Genomic DNA, 19,500 nt, shown 5'->3' with positions numbered 1-19,500 from the left:
GGAGGACTTACAAGTTATAGTTATGTAATTAAAGTTACTTTACATATGAATAAATATCACTGGTTAAAAGGACAGTTAAAAATTGTAAAGCTATTCACAATTATTTTGCCTCACCTTGTTACAGAAAACTGTTAGATAAAATAAGTTTCTGAATTTGAAAGACTATTGCAACAAACATGTAAAATTAGTTATTTGATATTAAAGGAACAACTTAATTCTTTACTCCAAAGTGTGGCAAATGAGGTTGTTAACCATATAGCTTAAGAACTATGAAACAGAAAAGAAAAAAAAAAAATCACATTACAATGAACAGATTATATATGCAATTTGTGGATTAACACAAGTGTTAAGAATTATAAAAGAGTTCATGCTGGAATAAAAGAAAAAGGACTAAACGAAACCTCCTATGTCACAAAAAAAAAAAAGGCGGGGGGCGCGGGCAGACGGGTTGGTTTGTTTGTTTTAAACGTAGCCAATTCAGAAATCTTGCATCAACACAGGCATCTCCACCACCTCAAGATGTCTTGGTTCTTGCTGCAGTTGTACTTCTGGTAAGGCTGTTCCAGAACTTCATGCCTGAATGTCAGAAATCTATTTCCAGCTTAAGCTGATAGACAGCTATCCCATCCCTCTCAGTCATCTTTTTGCTAGGTTAAACAAGCCAAGGTCTTTTAGCCTTCTCTTACAAGATGGACTTTCTGTTTCCTGGATGATCTTAGCCCTCTGTTCACCTGTTCATGTACAAATTCATTTTTCTTAAACATGAGTGATCAGAACTGTATACAGTAATCCAGATAAAGTTCTACACTGGTGCCTTGTCCAAAAGGATTAATATTTCCCTATCTCTTCTACTAGAAATACCTCACCTAATACATCCTAGAAGCACATTTACCTTTTTCACAGCTGTGTAAGAGGGGTGGCTCACAGTAATCCTATGTTGAACTAATATACTCAAATCTTTCTTCTCTTGCTTCAAGATGAAGAGCTTCAATCCTATAGAAGATTTGCTTTCCTCAGTTTTCATCCAAATGAATACATTCACTAAAAAAAAAAATCCTTGCCACCAGATTCGCAATTTCACAGACCAATTTTGTGGACTGGAAATCATCCCGTTCTGCACAATTTGGGCATGTTCAACCCTGTTAAACTGAAAGAACAGAGCTTGGTGCAGAGCTGTGACAATTAATGCAAGCAGGGCAGTCATATACAACTAGCAGTTTTTAACTCGCACAAAGACAAAAGTTGGCCAGCAAAGTTGTTATATGGATCATGCTGAGAAAAAAGAGGGGGGAAAAAAAAAAGAAAAGAAAAAAAGCTTAAAACAAGTATTTACCTATCTTTTTTGCTCCTCCCTCTTTGCTTCCCTGCAAGAATCCGTAGTTCTTCTTCAGTGGGATGCTGATACCACCGTAAACTAAAGAAAAAGAAAATCTCAAGTAAAACAACGTCAGTATTAGCAATTTAGAGTGGTTTTCTAAAAAACCTATATAACAACACAGATCTATATGCATATTAAGACTGGTCGTTTGCAACACCTAAGCAAAACACCCTTGTGTGCAAGTACTAACTCTGCCTGAACAGAACAACCACAGATAAACTTCAGTTCTCTTCAGCGTATGAGATGCTTCTTGATAATAGAAAGCTTTGCCACTTTACCATTCACTTCTCAAGACACCAGATTTTCAAGTTATCATCAAATACAGCAAACAAGGTTGTACCAATATTGGAAAAAGTTCACTAGAATAATTATACCATTATAATTACCCATTAGAACCATATTCTAAATGATTTTATAAATATAATTATACCTCACGAAAACCCAGCAATTTTCCAGAATCCAGAATAGCTATTATCAAATAACCATTACCAGCCTTTTTTCTGAGGCAGAGCACATCATATCAACATTCCTTTCCTAAACACCTCCTCAGTGATATCTTCAACTCCTACTTGAAAAAGTGCTATTAAAAAAAAAAAAAAAAATCACTAATTTACATGTAGCTGAATGGCAAGTTTTTCCACTTTTACAAGTCAATGCACCATCCATTGCTCATTTACTTAAAAGGCAAGTAGTGGCAAGGAAATTGTGAAGAGGAAAAACAGAGATGGTTAAGCGTCTAACATTTTACCTTAATCTCTAAGCATGTCAAGAACCCTAGCAGCTGAAACAAGGCCTTTTCCACATTCAGCAAGGGAGGGTTGCTGTCCAGATGTAGGAAGGATGTCACTCTGACCTCCATTCTGAAATGCTGAGGCACAGAACCCAAGTATTAACGGGAACACACTTGGGAAATTTATCTGTATTTATGTGGAAGTACTTTTCTGGAGCAGGAGGCCACTAATTGGTGACAGGGGTTAACATGGCATAATAGTTAGAGATGATAATGGAATCCACAACCGTCAGTACTTCTCATGTTAAGAACACCTCATCAGGTAGGACCATTCAAATCTACACTGGCAAATTAAGAGATTATGTTACATCCAGTTTCAAAAAGGTAAGGCAAATCTGGAAAATAAACATCAAACCCAAACAATCTCAAGCTACTTGATAACACTTGATTCCCATCTCTGTTCTGGAAAGGCCTCCTGTCCCAAGTGGAAGTCTGGTCCGCCTATCTTTATATTTGCAGAATATGTCCTTTCATGTAAATATAAAAAATTTTGTCATTCTTCATGGAACATCATCTATACAACAAATACTGAGGGAGGTCCTCATGCTAAAAGCAGAAACGGTCCTAAATGCAAGCAGCCACAACAAGCAATATTATACATCTTCTACCTTCCTTACGACAGCATAGACAGTTCATGTGTGCACACGTGCCACAAGAGACACTGGATAAAGACTATGAGAAAGAATAGGTACAATTTTAAAGAGATGTATGTATCACTGAGCATATGCCTGCCTGGTAGATCTTAAACAGGAGACACGGCCCATCTGTCCTGATGCTGTCCTTGACGCTACACTGAACTTGGCTGAGGACAGGGAAATGGGAAAGAAGAAAAATGGTGTGACAAAAATACAACACATTTTATGAGGAACTCCCAGTTTCAGCAGTTTAATTGCTGGTATAACGAAGCATTAAACAGGCAGTTGCAAAGAGCTCATGGACACCATCTTAAAACAACTTAAAAACTGGCATAATGGATAAGTACCAGTTCAAGCCAGCAATATTACAAGGAATACAGTCTGGTTAACAGGGGGTTCCATGAGCCTGTGTCAGTAGGTACTGCTGTGGTACAGAATCAGCTAAAGCTGGGAATTCTTCAACAGAAAACAACTTCAGTACCAGTCAATAATACATCACAGAGATCCAAACCATCACTGCAAGCTTCCCTTGAAGGAGCGTGAACACTGCCTGTTCAAAAACTGAAAATGCCAAATACTACAGACTTTGCATGAACAAGGAGTTGGGGGGTGGGGGGGGGAATAAGAATTTTGTTTGGGGTTTTTTTTGAGGCATCAGTAGGAGTGAAAGTTCTTTCATTAATTTATTTTTATCATGTGTGGTCCCAGCTGAAAAATTTGCTGTTTGCAAATTCTGCTGCAAAAGAGACTTTGTTATGACTGAAAATCACACAGAAACCAGAGCATCTACCTCTTCATCCAAGAAGGTAAAACTACACTGAAGATAAGAACTTCTTCCTATCTTTCATATGACCTAGAGAAAGTGGGGGAAAGCAGACGAATAGTCTTCTGCTTTGTCATTCATCATCTCCCAGATCTGAACTTGGCATGCTGAGAGTACCGCAAGTAGTTCTGTAATGATGAAAATCACCAGTGCTGGAAAGCTAATTTTTCAAAATCTTTCCTCCACAGATACAGAAATAGTGTCTAATACACCAGAACAGACAAAATTCTTGTTCTGTGTAACATACTAACACAAATCAAATACTTAAGCCACAATTTGCTCTTAATTACACTACAGAATTATGTTGCAATTGATTCATAATTACAACTAATATGATACAAGAGTTTGGGGATTTTTTAGTTAATAAACCCTACATACTTTGCATTTAAAATCTCAAAACCAAGAGATCTGAACATTTTCATAAAGGTAGAGCTAAAAAAAGTAGTTTGCATCTGTTTTAGCTTATATATGCTTAAAACTGACATGCCACAACTGATTACTCTGTAGCTTTGACATATCCAAGTTAGTCTGAGTAACAACAGCAGCACAGATATGCCCTAGTTAATTTGAATGAAGGTCATTAACGAAAGTACAACAAAACATCCATTTTCCCCTGTCTTCCTGAAGTAGCCTGAAAATAGAACATAGCTGAGCAACTTAAAAGCAACATTTTGGTAGAGAATGCTTTATTAGTTAAAAATGCAAAGGCCTATGCAGATACTTAGGCTGCCACTTCATTGACTTCAATAAGTAAGAATATTCAAATTCTGTTAAAGCTCTAAAAATAGCACTGATTGAAAAAGTTTGCATTTCTTTACAAAGCTAAGTAAATAGTTTTTTAACAGTCAATGACAGTTGTTCATTCTGTAAACAAATAATTATCTTATGTCTACCTTTCAAATTTTGAAATGTCTATGTTCCCTTTTAATGGACTTTGAATGTAGACATACAGGCATCTTGAAACCAACTGGCCACTTAACAGTTTCTGGCTTGTCTGGTAACGTGTTTATCCTCCCTCCCATTCAGCAAGGGCTATCTGTAGACATTTCAGACTATCTTGCTTAGAAAAGCCTCCCAAACCTTTGGAGGAAAGACACTTAAGACAAATAACTTAAAAACCAGGTTTGGGAACCAAAGATTATTTGAAGTATATTGACAAAGGAAAGGAGGAGCAGGCGGTAACTTTTCCTAGGAAAGCTGTACTGCTTAATAGTGTGTCTGTCTGTCTCTGTATACTTACCTGTGTACAAAACCCTCCACCACCCCACCCACACAAGTCTGTCAAAGAAAACACTGTTGCAAAAAGACAGCACTAAGAAAAATGGGTTAACATAAGAGACAGTTTGTCAGCTAAACTAAGAAGAGAACTAGTTTTCTTTCTGCCATTAAAAGTCAGATTCTTGTTGCAGTGAAGCTTCTGACTTGTTTTTATTTCTGGAAGACAGAATTATTTCTGGCTCTTTACATAATTCTTGTATTCAGGAGGTTATTCACAATGACTGAAATTACAATGCACTAAATAGTTACCAGATAAATAGAAGAACACAGTAAAGCAACAATGAGATTTTCAAGGCTACTAACATGAAAGGCAATAATAAGGGTCCCATTGACTTCAGTGGGAGCAGAATTCCATAAGCACAAGTACAGAAATCCTGCTTTATGTATTTATCAATCTGCGAGTGTGCAAAGATAAAAGGAGAAAAGGATTATGAAAAATATTTGAACAGCAAACCTCTCCCTACCATTGGCACAAGGCATGCCTTAGAACAAGGATATAGAAAGTGAAAACTTCACAAGAATTAAGAACATGAGCGTAATATTGAGCAACTATTTTAAAAGAGCAATTAAATATTTAAATTTTGAAAGAAAAATTTAAATAAATCTTTTAAACAGGACATCAAAAGTAGAAAATGTCATTTGAATAATTGCTGATAAAAATACTATGGTAGTAACACACCTTAAAAATAAAGAGTATGCAATTTCATATTCCTTAATATAATGTTCTTTTTAGAGCACAAAAAAGGTGATTAACACCCTGCAGATGTGGTCAACAATGAACTTCACACAACTAAGAGTATGACTCCTGTTCATATTATTCGCCTGACAATTACTGTTTTCCATTACACCTAACCAGTGATACCTAACACGCATCTAAACAACAATTAGAGTAATCTTTCATTAGCAACTACTTAGGTGATGAAATGGGGAAAATAAAAAAGAAAAAAAGTTGGTAATTCTGAGATGCAGAGGAAAAAAGGCAATGGAAAATTATACGAGAATGGTTAAGACTCCTATGGAGCACATTATTATTCAAGGATACTCCTTCAGAAATCAGGGAGTAGAGATTTGGTATTCTCAAAATTTTAACAATTACAAAAGACAGCACACTACCTTCTAATCATACAAAGTGTTTTTCTTCCCAAATGAAAAAAACACAGTGCCTATGATTCTTTTAATATTTAAGATACTGATTTATATTCAAAACAGCTGCTGGGTTTCATTTTTATTATGGATACAGCCACACAGGGAATGCTCCCCTTGCAACTCATTATGTCTGTTTGATCTATTGTTATGAGGAAGTAGTGTACTGAAATTTATACTAATCCTGTCCTATGAAGTATTAAAAAAAATTGAATTTTTAATAAATACCTAAGCACTCTTTATATGCAAGGCTAATCAGCAGGTGGATTATCAAGAACACTGAGGCAGCGTAGAGAAAAAAATCCATCCATTCTTCAGTGTCTTGTATTCAGTTTAGCTTTTTAATATTAAAGTATGTAGCTTGCGCCTTTAATAATATAAGAGCTGGACAACAGCTAACTTTATGACTGATACAATTAATAACAACAAACAAGTCTGTTCTTTTACAGCAACACTGTCTTTATACCTTGAGCCTGTGAGTCAGGTGTCACAATGCTATGGTAATGAATTTATGAACAGCAGATTAATTATTTTTCAAGAAAACAACCTGAAGTAGCATGTTTTACTGTTATTACTCAAATGTATAATTGCATTACCATACTCACACACCATATAGCAACTGTTTCTTATCTTACCTGCCACTACAGAGAAGCCAACGAGCAAGAGAATAGTGAGGTATGATCTTCTGTATGACACTGGCCATTACCATGGTAACCACCAACTGTACACCTATCACACCCTGTAGAGGAATAAGTTAATAACAAGTCAATATGTGTTTTAGAAAAGTGCTAAGTACCTTTAAAAACAGATAAAAAAATTAAAAATACCTTGTATGGTAGAGATAACATTTTTTGGTTCTTTTTAAACTAGAGGGGAAAAAAAACATACTGTGTCAGTTTTCAAGAAATCCCCTGGAACTTGCTATCATCAGTTACATACTTCATCAAAGGGAAAAAGCATTGCCAGGTCATGAGGCCAGTAACATATGTCCCCTGTTTCACAGACTGTAAGGCCACATGTGGACGTGGCATTTCACAAGACATTATGCCTTAAAATTACATCACTGATTACAATCTTGGGTTTTGTGGTCTCTTCAGTTCTGACAGGATTTAACAGCTGACACTGCACAAACACCCCGGAATTAACAGTAATTCACAACATCTGCATCATGAAATTTCAGCCTTTGAGAGGGGAGGGCACACAGGAATCAGCATAGCTTCACTTCAACATCCAACCCTTGATCAAGATGTGGCACTTCAGCAGAGCCAGCCGCAATCTCATTCCCAGTCACTCAGCAAACTTTATTTCCGACTATTGGTTGTCACTGTTTTTTGGTTTTTTGTTTGTTGTGTTTTTTTTTTTAAATAAAGCAACATTAAACTTCTAAAGCTAAATAACAATGAGTGAAATGGTGTATCGCATTACTTTTATCCTGCACATGAAATCCTATAAACTAATACTAACACCATGGTAAAAACAAGCATGAAGCATGTACCCCATATTTCTTCTATCTACAAGCAAGATTTTCATGCTTAAAACATCACAAGCAATAGTAAAGAGAAAAAAGTATCAAACACAGATAGGCAAGGGAAGTTTACAAAAACATACAAGTAAAAAGACACTAAGAATCAATGAAATAAGCTATTTCCACTCTTTTAAACTGTTTTCCAGAATGTCTTCTCATGGAAAGGAATATAGGCACTTTTTCAATGAGCACACAAAACACCACATTTAAGCGGTGGCATATAAAAGTTCATATTCACTTTCACTCTTAGATAACAAGTTTCTGATATTGCTAGTTACTAACAACATTTTGAAGAAATATTTCCTTCTATAGTTGTAGAAGTTGGGAACTACACTTCACTAGCTTTGCACTAATGCAACGTGCTATAGAAGGTCAGGAGGCAAAAGTATTTCTACCTATGGAAGCAGTACGCAACTAAACATTGGCAAATAAAACACAGATTAGCTCACACACTTGTGAAGCATTTTTTCCACTATTCCCCAAAGCAAGTAATAGTATTTGTCCCTTGAGAACATCCCACTAGCAGCACAGCATGCACTACTGTCATTGTTCAAACCACATCCCCTCCCACCTAGCACACCTGTTCTATTGGAGGAAATGTAACCACACATTATTTTTCCCAGAAGTTTCTCTCAATATAAAGATAATCTGGAAAAGGAAAGAGCAATTCTTACATAATGGTGGAACAGCTGAGGTTGGAAGGGACCTCTGGAGATAAACTAGTCAAACCTCCCCCAATAAGAAGAGGGTCAACTAGAACAGGTTGCTCAGAGCCATGTGTTCAGTCAGGTTTTGAATGTCTCCAAGGATGGAGACTCCACAACCTCTCTGGGCAACCTCTACCAGTGTTTGACCATCCTCGCCTTAAATAGTTTTTTTCTTTCTTACGTTTAAATAGAATATTCTGTGTTGTGCCCATTGCCTCTTGCTCCTTCACTGGGCACCACTAAGAGTCTTGTTTCACCTTTATTCCTCCCCATCAGGTATTTATACACATGGATAAGATGCATGCTGAACCTTCTCTAGGCCCAATGGTCCCAGCTCTCTCAACCTCTCCTTATATGACAGATGGTCCAGTCTCTTCACCATTTTTGTGGCCATGCGCTGGACCCTCTCCAGTAAGCCCATGTCTGTCTTGTACTGGGCAGCCCAAAACCAGACACAGCACTCCAGTGTCTCACCAGTACTGAGCAGAGGTGAGCACCTTTGCCAGCCTGCTGGTGATTCTCAGCATACTGCAGCCTACAGTGCTGTTGGCCACCTTTGCCACAAAGGCTCACTGCTGGCTTATGGTCAACTTTGTGATCTCCAGGATCCCCAGGTCCTTTTCTGCCAAACTGTTTTCCAGGTGGACAGCCCCCAGCATGTACTGGTGCCTGGGCTTATTCCTCCTCAGGAATATTGGCACTTCCCTTTGCTGTGCTGCCTGACATTCCCGTTGACCCCTTTCTCCAGCCTCTGAACGGCAACACAACTACTTGACATAGCAGCCACTCCCAAGTTTTGTATCATCTGCAAACTTGCAGAGGGTGTACTCTCTTCCACCTTCCAGGTCATTAATGAAGGTGCTAAACAACACTGGCACCAGTACAAACTCCTGGGGCACATCGCTAGTGACCAGCCTCCAGCTGGACTTTGTGCCACTAATCACAACACTTCGAGCCCAGCACCTCAGTCAGTTTTTAGTCTACCTCACTGCTGACTCACCTAGTCCATACTTCCAAAACTCATCAGTTTATCTATGAGGATGTTATGGCAGACACTGCTGAAAGCCTTGTTAAAGCAAAGATAAACAATATCCACTTTCCCCCTGTCCACCAAGCTGGTCATTTCATTGTAGAATGCTATCAAGTTGGTCAAGCATGACTCACCCTTCATAAATCCAACCTGACCATTCCCCAAACCATCTTATCTTTAATACATTTGAATTTAATTTCCAGGGTTATTTGCTTTATTACCTCCTTTAAGGGTATTAAAGGGTATTTAAGGGTATTAAGGGGAGGCTGACCAGCCTGCAGTTCCCATATTCTCACTTCTTGAAGGCAGAAGTTACACCTGACTTCCGAAGTTCTCAGCAACTTCCCTTGATTGCCATGACCTTTCAAAGATAGAGTGATGGTGGCCAAAGAGAGTGACCTCACAACAACATCGGCCACTCCCTCAGCACTGGTGGGTGCATCCCATCAGAACCTATGGACTTGTGTATCTACAATTTGTTTAAATGTTCCCTAACATGAGAGTCTTCCATGAAAAGTAAGCCTTCATTGCTCCAGACTCTCCTACTGGTTCTCAGGAGCCTGGGATTTCTGAAAACAAACTTTAACAGTGAAGACCAAGGCAAAGCCAGCATTAGCATCTTAGTCTTCCCCATGTCCTTTGCCATCAGGTCTCCTGCTCCAGTCAGCAGCAGGCCCATGTTTTCTGTCACAATACATTTGCTGTTGATATACTTGTAAAAGGTCTCCTTATTGTCATTCATGTTCTGCGTCACACTCAATTCCAGGTAGACTTTGGCTTTCCTAACCCCACCCCTACATGCTTAGTTTCTCCATATTCCTCCTGGGTGACCTGACCCTGCTTCCACCTCTTGCATACTTCCTTTCTATGTTTGAGCTTTGTCATGAGCTCTGTGTTCAACCATGTACATCAGGATGGACTGTTCTTGAGCTTGGCGGAGGTGATCCTTGAAAGTCAACCAGCTTTCCCAGACACCTCTTCTCTCCAGGACCATGTCCCACAGGATTCTTCCAACCTGAGGCATGATCAGGACAAAGTCTGCTCTTCTGAGCAGACTGTAGGATTGTGAACCTGCTGTTTGCCTCATTTCCTTCTCTCAGGCTCCTGGACTCTACCATCTGATGGTCAGTGGCAAAGCCTGCGTGACCTTCACAACACTGACCAGTGTTGCAAGTCTGAGGTCCAGCAGAGCACCTCTCCTCATCAGGTCCTCAATCACCTGTGTTAGGAAACTGCCGTCAAAGCACATAAAAAAAATCTCCTGGATTGCTTGTGCCCTGCTCTGTTGCCTTTTCAGAAGATACTGGGGTAATTAGTATCATATAGGACCAGTGCCTGGAAACCTGAGGATTCTTCCCATTGTCTGAAGAAGGCCTTATGTTTCACCTCTTCGTGATTAAGACTATCTACAGCAGACACCTACAACATCACGCATGTTGCTCTGCCCTCTAGTCTTAACTCATAAGCTCTCAGATGGTTCATTATTCATCCCATGACAGACTTCCATGCATCCCCACTGCTCTCTCACTTAAAAGCAAGTCCCCCTCTTCATTATCGCAGCCAGCCAGTCCTCCTAAAGGGCCTGCATCCACCCATGGCAGCACTCCAATTGTATGAGCTATCCCATCACGTCTTTGTTATCCCAATGAAATCATAGCTCTGCAGCTTCATACAGCCCCCTGCTTTCCATTTTTTACCCATGCTGCATCCATTAGTGTACAGGCAGGTCAGAGGAGCACCCAAGTGTGCCAATTTCCTAGAAAAGGTACAAGAGCTTCTCCCCCATAATGCTGGCCTTATTATCTGTATACAGGTATTTCCTTGTTCGTGTTTATATACTCATGTGGTCCTCTTTTGCCCTGTTTAGTTGTTTTCAAGGACTCCTTTCCACATCACCCTGCATCCTTTGCTTACCAACCCAACTCTCAATTTGTGAGTCATCACCTCGTTACTCTCTCAGTCCTAGTCTAAAGCTTTCCATACCAGTTTGGCCAGCCTGTTGGCAAAGATGCTTTTGCCCCACTTGGTCAGGTGGATGCTGTCCATTCCTGGCAGTCCTCAATCCTCAGAGAGGGTCCTATGGTTACACAAGCCAAGTCCCTGCTGTCAACACCTACTATGCAACCAGCTGTTAACCTACAGCATCCACCACTCTTCGTCAACCTTCCCCCTCCTTACCAGCAATACCTTCCTTGGTCTTAAATATTGTACCAAGGAAAGTTCTTCTCTTTTTTCCCTTCAAGACTTTTCTTTCATTTAATTAAATCAGAAATTGTGTCAATACTGCTTTTATGAAAAATTATAGGCAGATGAAATGTTATATGTGATGTCCAGTATCATCCTTAACATAACATGATTGAGGGAGATTAAGATAGCATAAATTACCTTTCAGCATTTGTAAACACTTTTAATATGTTACTACGTATCTCATAACAGTGTCAAATATCAGTTAGAAGTACTCGTTACTTTTTTACCATTTGAAATAACACCTTTGGGTTTTTTTTTCAGATATCATTAGGTTTCTTTAGTACTCAAGCCTCTCTTTGCCTCCTCCCTCCTCGAAATTTCTACTACTCCTTGACACTGGTGCCATCAATTCTTTGAGGTACCTCAAAAAGTAAGACCTCACTTTTGCTTATGCTCCATGTCACCAAGACCAGGGATCAAGGTCGGGATTGAAAGCTGTATACATCATTTTAAACACTCTACCTTTATTAGGGTTTCTTTGCATCTTGGAGTCCTGTGCATAAGATTACTCAAACCACTTCCCTAGCTAAGGGGAACTGTACTTAAAATGAAAGGACATTTATTAAAACAAGCTGCCTGCATAATATATTTGATACATTTAAATTACTAAATTGCTCAGGAAGTATATATGCTTTAATCTGTTTACAAAACAAACCATGCATTTTAAAATAAAATGTTTATTCTGACCACCTCACAATAAGCCTAACTGCTTCCACCCAATGTGAGAGAGAAACAACTGTCCCTCCATCTAGTCTGCCTACTAAACCATGATCCTCAAAACTCACTATCTCAGCATGAAGTTACATTAATATTTCTCTAGAATAATGTTTTTATTAGGAGGACTGCCTAACCAGGTGCCAGTGTGTCTCTTCAATTACTCCTAGGGCTTCCTATTTGTAAGGGAAAGAAAATGCCTTTTCAACTCAAGGTAACAGGAGTGAAAATGATGCAAATCAAGGCAGTTATTTTTTATACACAGTAGCAGGTCCACCAGCTGAGCTAAAATACTTAAAATTCAACAGACTATTTAGAAGTGCACGTGCAGAAACCCAGTTCCTTACTCAAGAGAAGGCTGCAAGTTGTAACTGAACCCTTTAGGATCATTTTGCCTTAAAGCCACTGAAAGTCTCTCTGCATCCTCCCTGCCCCCCTTCAGCAGAAATTCATCTTACTCATTCCCATAAATGTTACTGTTGCATTTCTTAAAAATAAATACCTACAAAAATATTTCAGCTTACAACTGAAAACAACCTAGCAAATTTTAAGCCATTAAAAAAAAATTTTAAAAAAACAATGACAACTGTAATCTTAATTTTAAATCTGACTTTGTGGTGGAAATACCCTTCTGGTATTTTTCTATACTTCAAGCAATTAAAAAATGGATATATCAACTCACTTGATCAAGGCATTTTTCTCTTGATTCCTGAAGGTTAGTAACCAACCACAAGCAATAGGTTAACAGAGTAAAGCTGTCACATGAAATTAAAAAATTCCACTGCATTAATCTTCTTGCAATCAGCCAAGAACACATGGCACGGGAATACAGTAAGTGATACATCCACTCACAATAAAATGCTGTGTGCAAAGCATATTTTCCCAACTCTACTCTTTTGCCTGTACATGGTTACACACTACTTATATGTTTATTAATACACTCTGGAAAAATCTACAACATCCTGAACTATCTCATATTGCAACACTAGAACACATGGAGGTTTTTTTCCCCACACACAAAACCCCAAAATACAACATTCATTCCAATTCAGGCTCTGTCTACATCAAGTCTCCCACATACTTTTAAGTCTTCCCATTACCACTAATACCAGTTTAAATTCAAAACTACTCGTTTCAGGAACATGAATGAAGATTAGGTGTTGGTTCCCACCAGTATTGTATATTCTCTACTTGCCATACTCTAAATTAGAGGACACAGAATTTAGAATTTGGCCAGAAATCCACAACTTAAAAAATCTAGCCCTGCTTCATAGGGTGTATGTGTTTGAGGGAGAAGATGCTCAAGGGCAAAGTCCACAATCACATTGAGGGCCTCTGGTGAACAAAACCTGGAACGCATCAACCCATGTGATCTGTGATAAAGTAATTGAGTACACAGTCATTAACAGGCCTGACTCAAAAGTAATAGAAGCACTATTCACCTCTTAGAGATAAGGAACTGCTGCACAGATTAAGTAAAGGGTCTGCAGTTACAGAACAGTTTGTGGAAAATTACATTATCTGAATACATTTCATAAGACCTTTGGCACTCTCTGTTTCCACATACATCCATGCCCATATCATGCTTCAGCTTCCCAGCTTGGAATCTGAAATCCATATTCAAGACACTGGAGAGAAAAGTCAGTATTTCGCTGGTCAGAGACATTTCTGTCAAACTGTATAACGCCGAGAACCACTCGGCCCAAAGAAAAGACAACTACGTAAGACAGTTAAGTCTGTTTCTCTGCAAAATAGAGGCTGGCAAGCAACTTCTTGGTCAAAGATGAAACTGAAATAGTACAACCACGTAGGGACTATGCTGTCTAATAAACTGCGGTCTGGCTGTGTTTCAGTGACAGAGGAAGGTCTTTGGTTAGAGGTGTGTTAAAAGTCTTGAGGACTGTGCTCAGTTCCAGGACCTTAAGTAGGTATGGCATTCTTACTTTTGCTTGTGCAATACAGCACGTCATACAAGAAAGCTTGTAATAAAACATAGCACAGAATGCATAAGTGGTCTACAAGAGAAGTGTTAGCAGCTACATTAAAGGGAAGGTTGCCAAATTTTTAAAATCATGAAAAAAAAAAAGATGACACGTCCAAAAGGCAACAGTATAAGATTGAAAAAACTATAATTTAGACTTTGGTTTTCACAGTCTATGCCTTTTATACTACATACCTGGAGACACAGCTGCTGATAATTAGGAGAACAAAAAGTAAGAATAAGCATTTAAGATAAAGTTACAATACTCTTATCTACAAGTTAAGTATACTTAAAATACAGCCACAGCTATCTCGGAATAGTGACAAAAAAAAAACCAAACAAATTTTTAAAAGTGTTTCTGCCTAAAGGACATTTTTCTTTTCATCATGAATTGATTTACGGAAGATGCAAAGCAAAGATAACCAAGGTTAATAGTTTTACACCAAGACACCACTCCAGTTTCCTCATTCTGACCTTGCCCAAGGTTATTCTCCCACACTGGTAGTAACAGGTCAGACTTTTCCCTCTTTTTTTCCCTTACCACATACCTAGATATTACAAATAATTCAAACACCTAGCTTTATACAGGACTTTGAAACTACTTGTTGTCTAACAATAACCATCTCCTCCAATGCAAGCCAAGGGCCTTGAGCTGAAGCCAACTGCCACATGCACCAGCATTGCAGTAGCAATACAACTGCATGCCTGAAGAAGCAGCTAGTAGAATCCAATTTACAACTTCACATTCAGAAATGCAATGCCAGCTACTTACTTTCTGAAGTGGCAAGTCTTGTGAAAACAAGATTTTCACACAAGTGCACTGAAGTATTCTATAGACCTTAATTCAGGGCCTACCAATCTCTTTCAGTGGTAGCACACAAACATACTAACAAGGCTGTGAATCATCAAGTAAGAAATGGAAAAGCTTTTAAATTAGTAGCGACCAGTAAGACCTCTACGAGAATATAACAAATACTCTTATCTTCTGCAATTCCAAAAGGGCAATGGTGTTTATGAAGCCTAGCAGCTAAATCTATACATCCTATTTGACATGCCATTTAATCGATGACACATTATTGCTCTTGCTATTAGCTGAGACTTTTCCACATGCAAAATTCTTCCATTTGTACACATCCATGCTCAAGCTGCAGTTTACAAAAGCAAGTCAGTGCTCTCCTGAAACATAAATGCAATTCAAAATTGTTTGCTGAACAGTAGAAAACGTTATAGGGGATGGCCAAAGAAAAGTGAGCTTACTGTGCAAAGTCTTAAAATGAATGCCTCCTGTGAAAAAAAGGCTACTTTCACAAAATACCTATAGTCAGAATGATATCTTGTATAGTTGGCAATCTGAGGCAGTTCAAATCTTACTATTTGTAAAAATCAGACATTCATAAAGCTTATTTTGGGAAAGAAATCTATGCCAAGACACCTCTTCAGAATTCGCATTTTTTTCTTTTTTCATGGCCAAGTTTTCCCTGAATTTGTATTTTCCTACACCTACCACTGTTTACTACATAGCAGAGATAAACAAAAGATGCATAAGGTGGCATGAAGAACATAAAAGGAATTCAGGACTACCAAACTGCTCACCTTTGTGGCTCTTTCCCACCCAAACTTCACTTCCCTCCTGACCAGTGTCTTTACACATATTCAAAGGAGAGCCATAAACTGCTGGATGGAAGCAGTCAACAGCAGCATGAATCCCTTTGAAAAAGGTGTTTTGTTTCAAACCAAAACTACACTCCAGCCAGTCAACTGTGTTTTACCTGACAGTCTTGCTTCTTTTTCCACTGAGGCTCTCTAAGCACAAGCACTACAGAACTAGTGATCATTAGGCAAATCAAGTTATTGCTATAGAAGTCTCATGACTGGAACAAGGGCATTTATAAAATCACAGAATTATCATGATTACTGAAGAAGCCAATACAGAATGTCTGTTGTGCAGAACACCAACACATATCCAATGTATTATCAAATTACAAGTAAAACTAGTTCAGAGAACTGATCTAGTACAAAGGAAAAAACAAGGTGTTGTGGTTTAACCCCAGCCAGCAACTAAGCACCACGCAGCTGCTCACTCACTCCCCCCCCACCCAGTGGGATGGGGGAGAAAATTGGGAAAAAGAAGCAAAACCCACGGGTTGAGATAAGAACAGTTTAATAGAACAGAAAAGAAGAAACTAATAATGATAATAACACTAATAAAATGACAACAGCAATAATGAAAGGATTGGAATGTACAAATGATGCGCAGTGCAATTGCTCACCACCCATCGACCGGCACCCAGCCAGTCCCCGAGCGGCGATTCCCCACCCCCACTTCCCAGTTCCTATACTAGATGGGACGTCCCATGGTCTGGAATATCCTGTTGGCCAGTTTGGGTCAGCTGCCCTGGCTGTGTCCTGTGCCAACTTCTTGTGCCCCTCCAGCTTTCTCACTGGCTGGGCATGAGAAGCTGAAAAATCCTTGACTTTAGTCTAAACACTACTAGCAGCAACTGAAAACATCAGTGTTATCAACATTCTTCTCACACTGAACTCAAAACATAGCACTGTACCAGCTACTAGAAAGACAGTTAACTCTATCCCAGCTGAAACTAGGACACAAGGTTATATTCTGTTATCACTATTCAAAGGTTTTAAAAATCCAATTTACCTATACTTCTCCAATTAACACAAGTAGGAACTCTGGAAGCTCTTACTCTCCAGAACATTTGCTTTTTAAATAGCAGGCCTTGCCATTACAGGAATCCTTCCAAGGATAAAAAGCAAAGAGTGTTTCATGCCTCTGCTGAACAGTCTAAAACACCATGGCCTTATACAGTATTAAGATAATGTGCAGAGTTTAAAGTTGTGAGCATAACTGGCGTTGCAACTACACAGATGAGTCCTGGCAGTCCCAACTTGGCAGAGCGCTGCCAGTAAATTGTTTTGACGACTTGATTTATAAGCCTCTTGATGCAAAAGAAACTGATGAGCATTTCATTCTCCAGTTGCTTTGGAACTGGAGAATACAGCTTCCAAACTGCCTAAAAGTAGACTATCATCTTTTCACTTTGCTTACGTCATGGAATCACACACAAAGATTATTTGTCCACACTGCCAGCAACTAGCAAAGAAAAGTGACCTGATTTTTCAACCCCATCAGGCAATAGAAGCAAGCACTCAGTTTATTTAAATAAGGACCTACACTGAGAGGAAAAGTTGTACTTGCTTGCAACTTTCCAAAAGCAGCTTCAAATACAGAGCTAGATGACAGCACCCATGCACTCCTACAAATGACAGGAGCCTCTCAAGACCTTTTGATTAACCTCTAGAGAAAAGAATAGGGAAAAAAAAATGGCGGAAAAGACATAGTGAGAAAAAAACCTGCACAGTTCCCTTCAGTTTCAAAACATAATTAAAAAAAAGTTAGTAGAATCAGACGATCAAATATTTAAGTATTAGAACAGCTAAAAGTCAGATTTTACTCACAGTATAACTCTAAAGTGTATTCCCTAAGCAAGACTTCCATCATTTGAACAAACACTATGTCACCATAGTTAACATGACATATTGACATTTATATCCATATGGAAGAAAAATATACGCACTGATGGCACATACAAAATACGTTTTTACACCTGCACACATGTACCCCTATGGTGCTGTGTATATCTCATACCTGTAAAATAAGTAGTTCAAAAGCAGAACCAATCTACTCTGGTGTTTTAAATGGTAACTAAGACCAAAAAGCAAAATTCAGCACATCTTTATAGCCAAGGAGGTCCACTCATTAAATACTCGGCCTCCACTATTCAAGCTATAGATGTCCAACAAGCTCATTAGCAGCAGTTCCACCAAACTCTGCTCTTCTGCTACTACCTATATTACAAGTTCATTTACTGCGCGTTATGCCGAGTGCAGTAAGTTGTGTCTGTGCTAAAACACCCATCAACAAAAGTAATCTGAGGCAGGATTTTTCATAAACCCAACGTATTTGCGTGTATTCACCACAGCATATACTACGGCTGCGACGTAACCCAGGGCACTGAAAATTAACTAGCAGCAATGAAAACCAAAGCGTTCGGCAAAGGTTTGTAGGCACATTCAAGACCACAGCTAATTAAATGATCTATTTACAGGGGCTCTACAGGAGATACGAACAGGCAGTTCTATATACCCATAAAAACACATTTTAAAGCTGGCACAGGCCATCGAGTGAGGCGGCTCGCTCTCTTTCTCGGTGGAAAACCAGCGAAGGAAATAACCACTGGGAAGTAAAACCGCTTCTCGGCGTACAGTCGCGGGGAGGAAGCAGACGGCAGGCCGTTTTCTTAATGAGTACTAATAACCGGGATGAAGGGTCTCCGCCCCCCCCCCCCCGCTCCAGCCGTCCCCAAACCCACGAACTGTTGCTGCAGCCACGGCGGGCCCGGGGACGGCAGGACCTCAACCCCGACCCACGGGACATCAGCGGAGCGGAACGCAGCGAGTCCCCGCCGCCGAGGCTCAGCACCCCACAGAGACCCCGACCACCACCGCCGCCCCGTCCCACCTCCCGAACCCCACACAGCCCCCCACCCCGGGCTATCCCCGCTCACCATGATGCTCGAACCGGCCCCGCCCGCCTCCACCGCTTCAGCCGCCCGGCCCGGCCCCGCTCCCAGCACATAAATCCGCCGGCCGGCCCACCGACCGACCGACCGACCGTCCGCCGCTCCCGCCAGGCCCCGCCGCGCCGGCTCCCGCCCGGCGCACGCCTCGCCGTGGAGGTCACGCTAGGACCCCTCCGCCCGCAGCCCGAAGCCCGCCTGTGTTGCCCACACAACTGCCTGAGCGGAGAAGGGAGTGGGGTCGGCTGCGCGCCGAGGCCGCGCTTTGGCAGCTAAACTCCTCCGCCTGCCGTTCCGGGCCCTCTCCGCCGCCCCCCGCGGGCGGAAGGAAAAGCGGCGGCGGCGGGGGGAAGCGGCCACCGGGGCACACTTTTTGCGCGAGTCCCGTCAGGCACCGCAAGGGCAGCCGGTCCCGGGCAGGGCACTGGCGCGACCCCGGTCACGTGACACGGGAGGTCTTTCCTCACCACCACCCTCCCCCCTACCCGAGAGCCGGCTTCCCTCCTCCACCCCGCGGAAGGGCGGCGGAATCGGTGTCCACCGGGAGAGAAACCGGGGGCGGCGGCGGCGGCGGGGTTGGGGGTTTGGGTCATTAATTTCCCCTGTGAAAGGAGGGGAGGGGGCGGGGAGGGTGTACGGCGGGGCACCCCG

General features: G+C 40.6%; 1 protein-coding gene across 4 annotated transcripts in view; it reads right to left on the bottom strand.

Moving 5' to 3' along the window:
* Positions 1 to 19,019, bottom strand: part of TMEM161B (transmembrane protein 161B) — a 57,467-nt gene extending 38,448 nt beyond the window's left edge. For 3 of the 4 annotated variants that reach the window (XM_041121017.1, XM_041121018.1, XM_041121019.1), the window contains exons 1-3: positions 6,875 to 6,893; positions 6,683 to 6,786; positions 1,334 to 1,414 (exon numbers count right to left, since the gene is read on the bottom strand). In XM_041121017.1, coding sequence (XP_040976951.1) covers positions 1,334 to 1,414; positions 6,683 to 6,756 — 155 coding nt within the window. In that variant the 5' untranslated portion in view covers positions 6,757 to 6,786; positions 6,875 to 6,893. Of the gene's footprint in view, positions 1 to 1,333; positions 1,415 to 6,682; positions 6,787 to 6,874; positions 6,894 to 18,837 lie in introns of those variants that run through there. The other variant, XM_030004618.2, reaches the window with a different exon arrangement.
* Positions 19,020 to 19,500: the final 481 nt, after the last annotated feature.

This window comes from Aquila chrysaetos, chromosome Z (assembly GCF_900496995.4).
Source record: "Aquila chrysaetos chrysaetos chromosome Z, bAquChr1.4, whole genome shotgun sequence".
Classification (NCBI taxonomy): Eukaryota; Metazoa; Chordata; class Aves; order Accipitriformes; family Accipitridae; genus Aquila; species Aquila chrysaetos.
The sequence above is the reverse complement of the archived record's forward strand: the minus strand, read 5'-3'. Positions and strand labels throughout refer to the sequence as shown.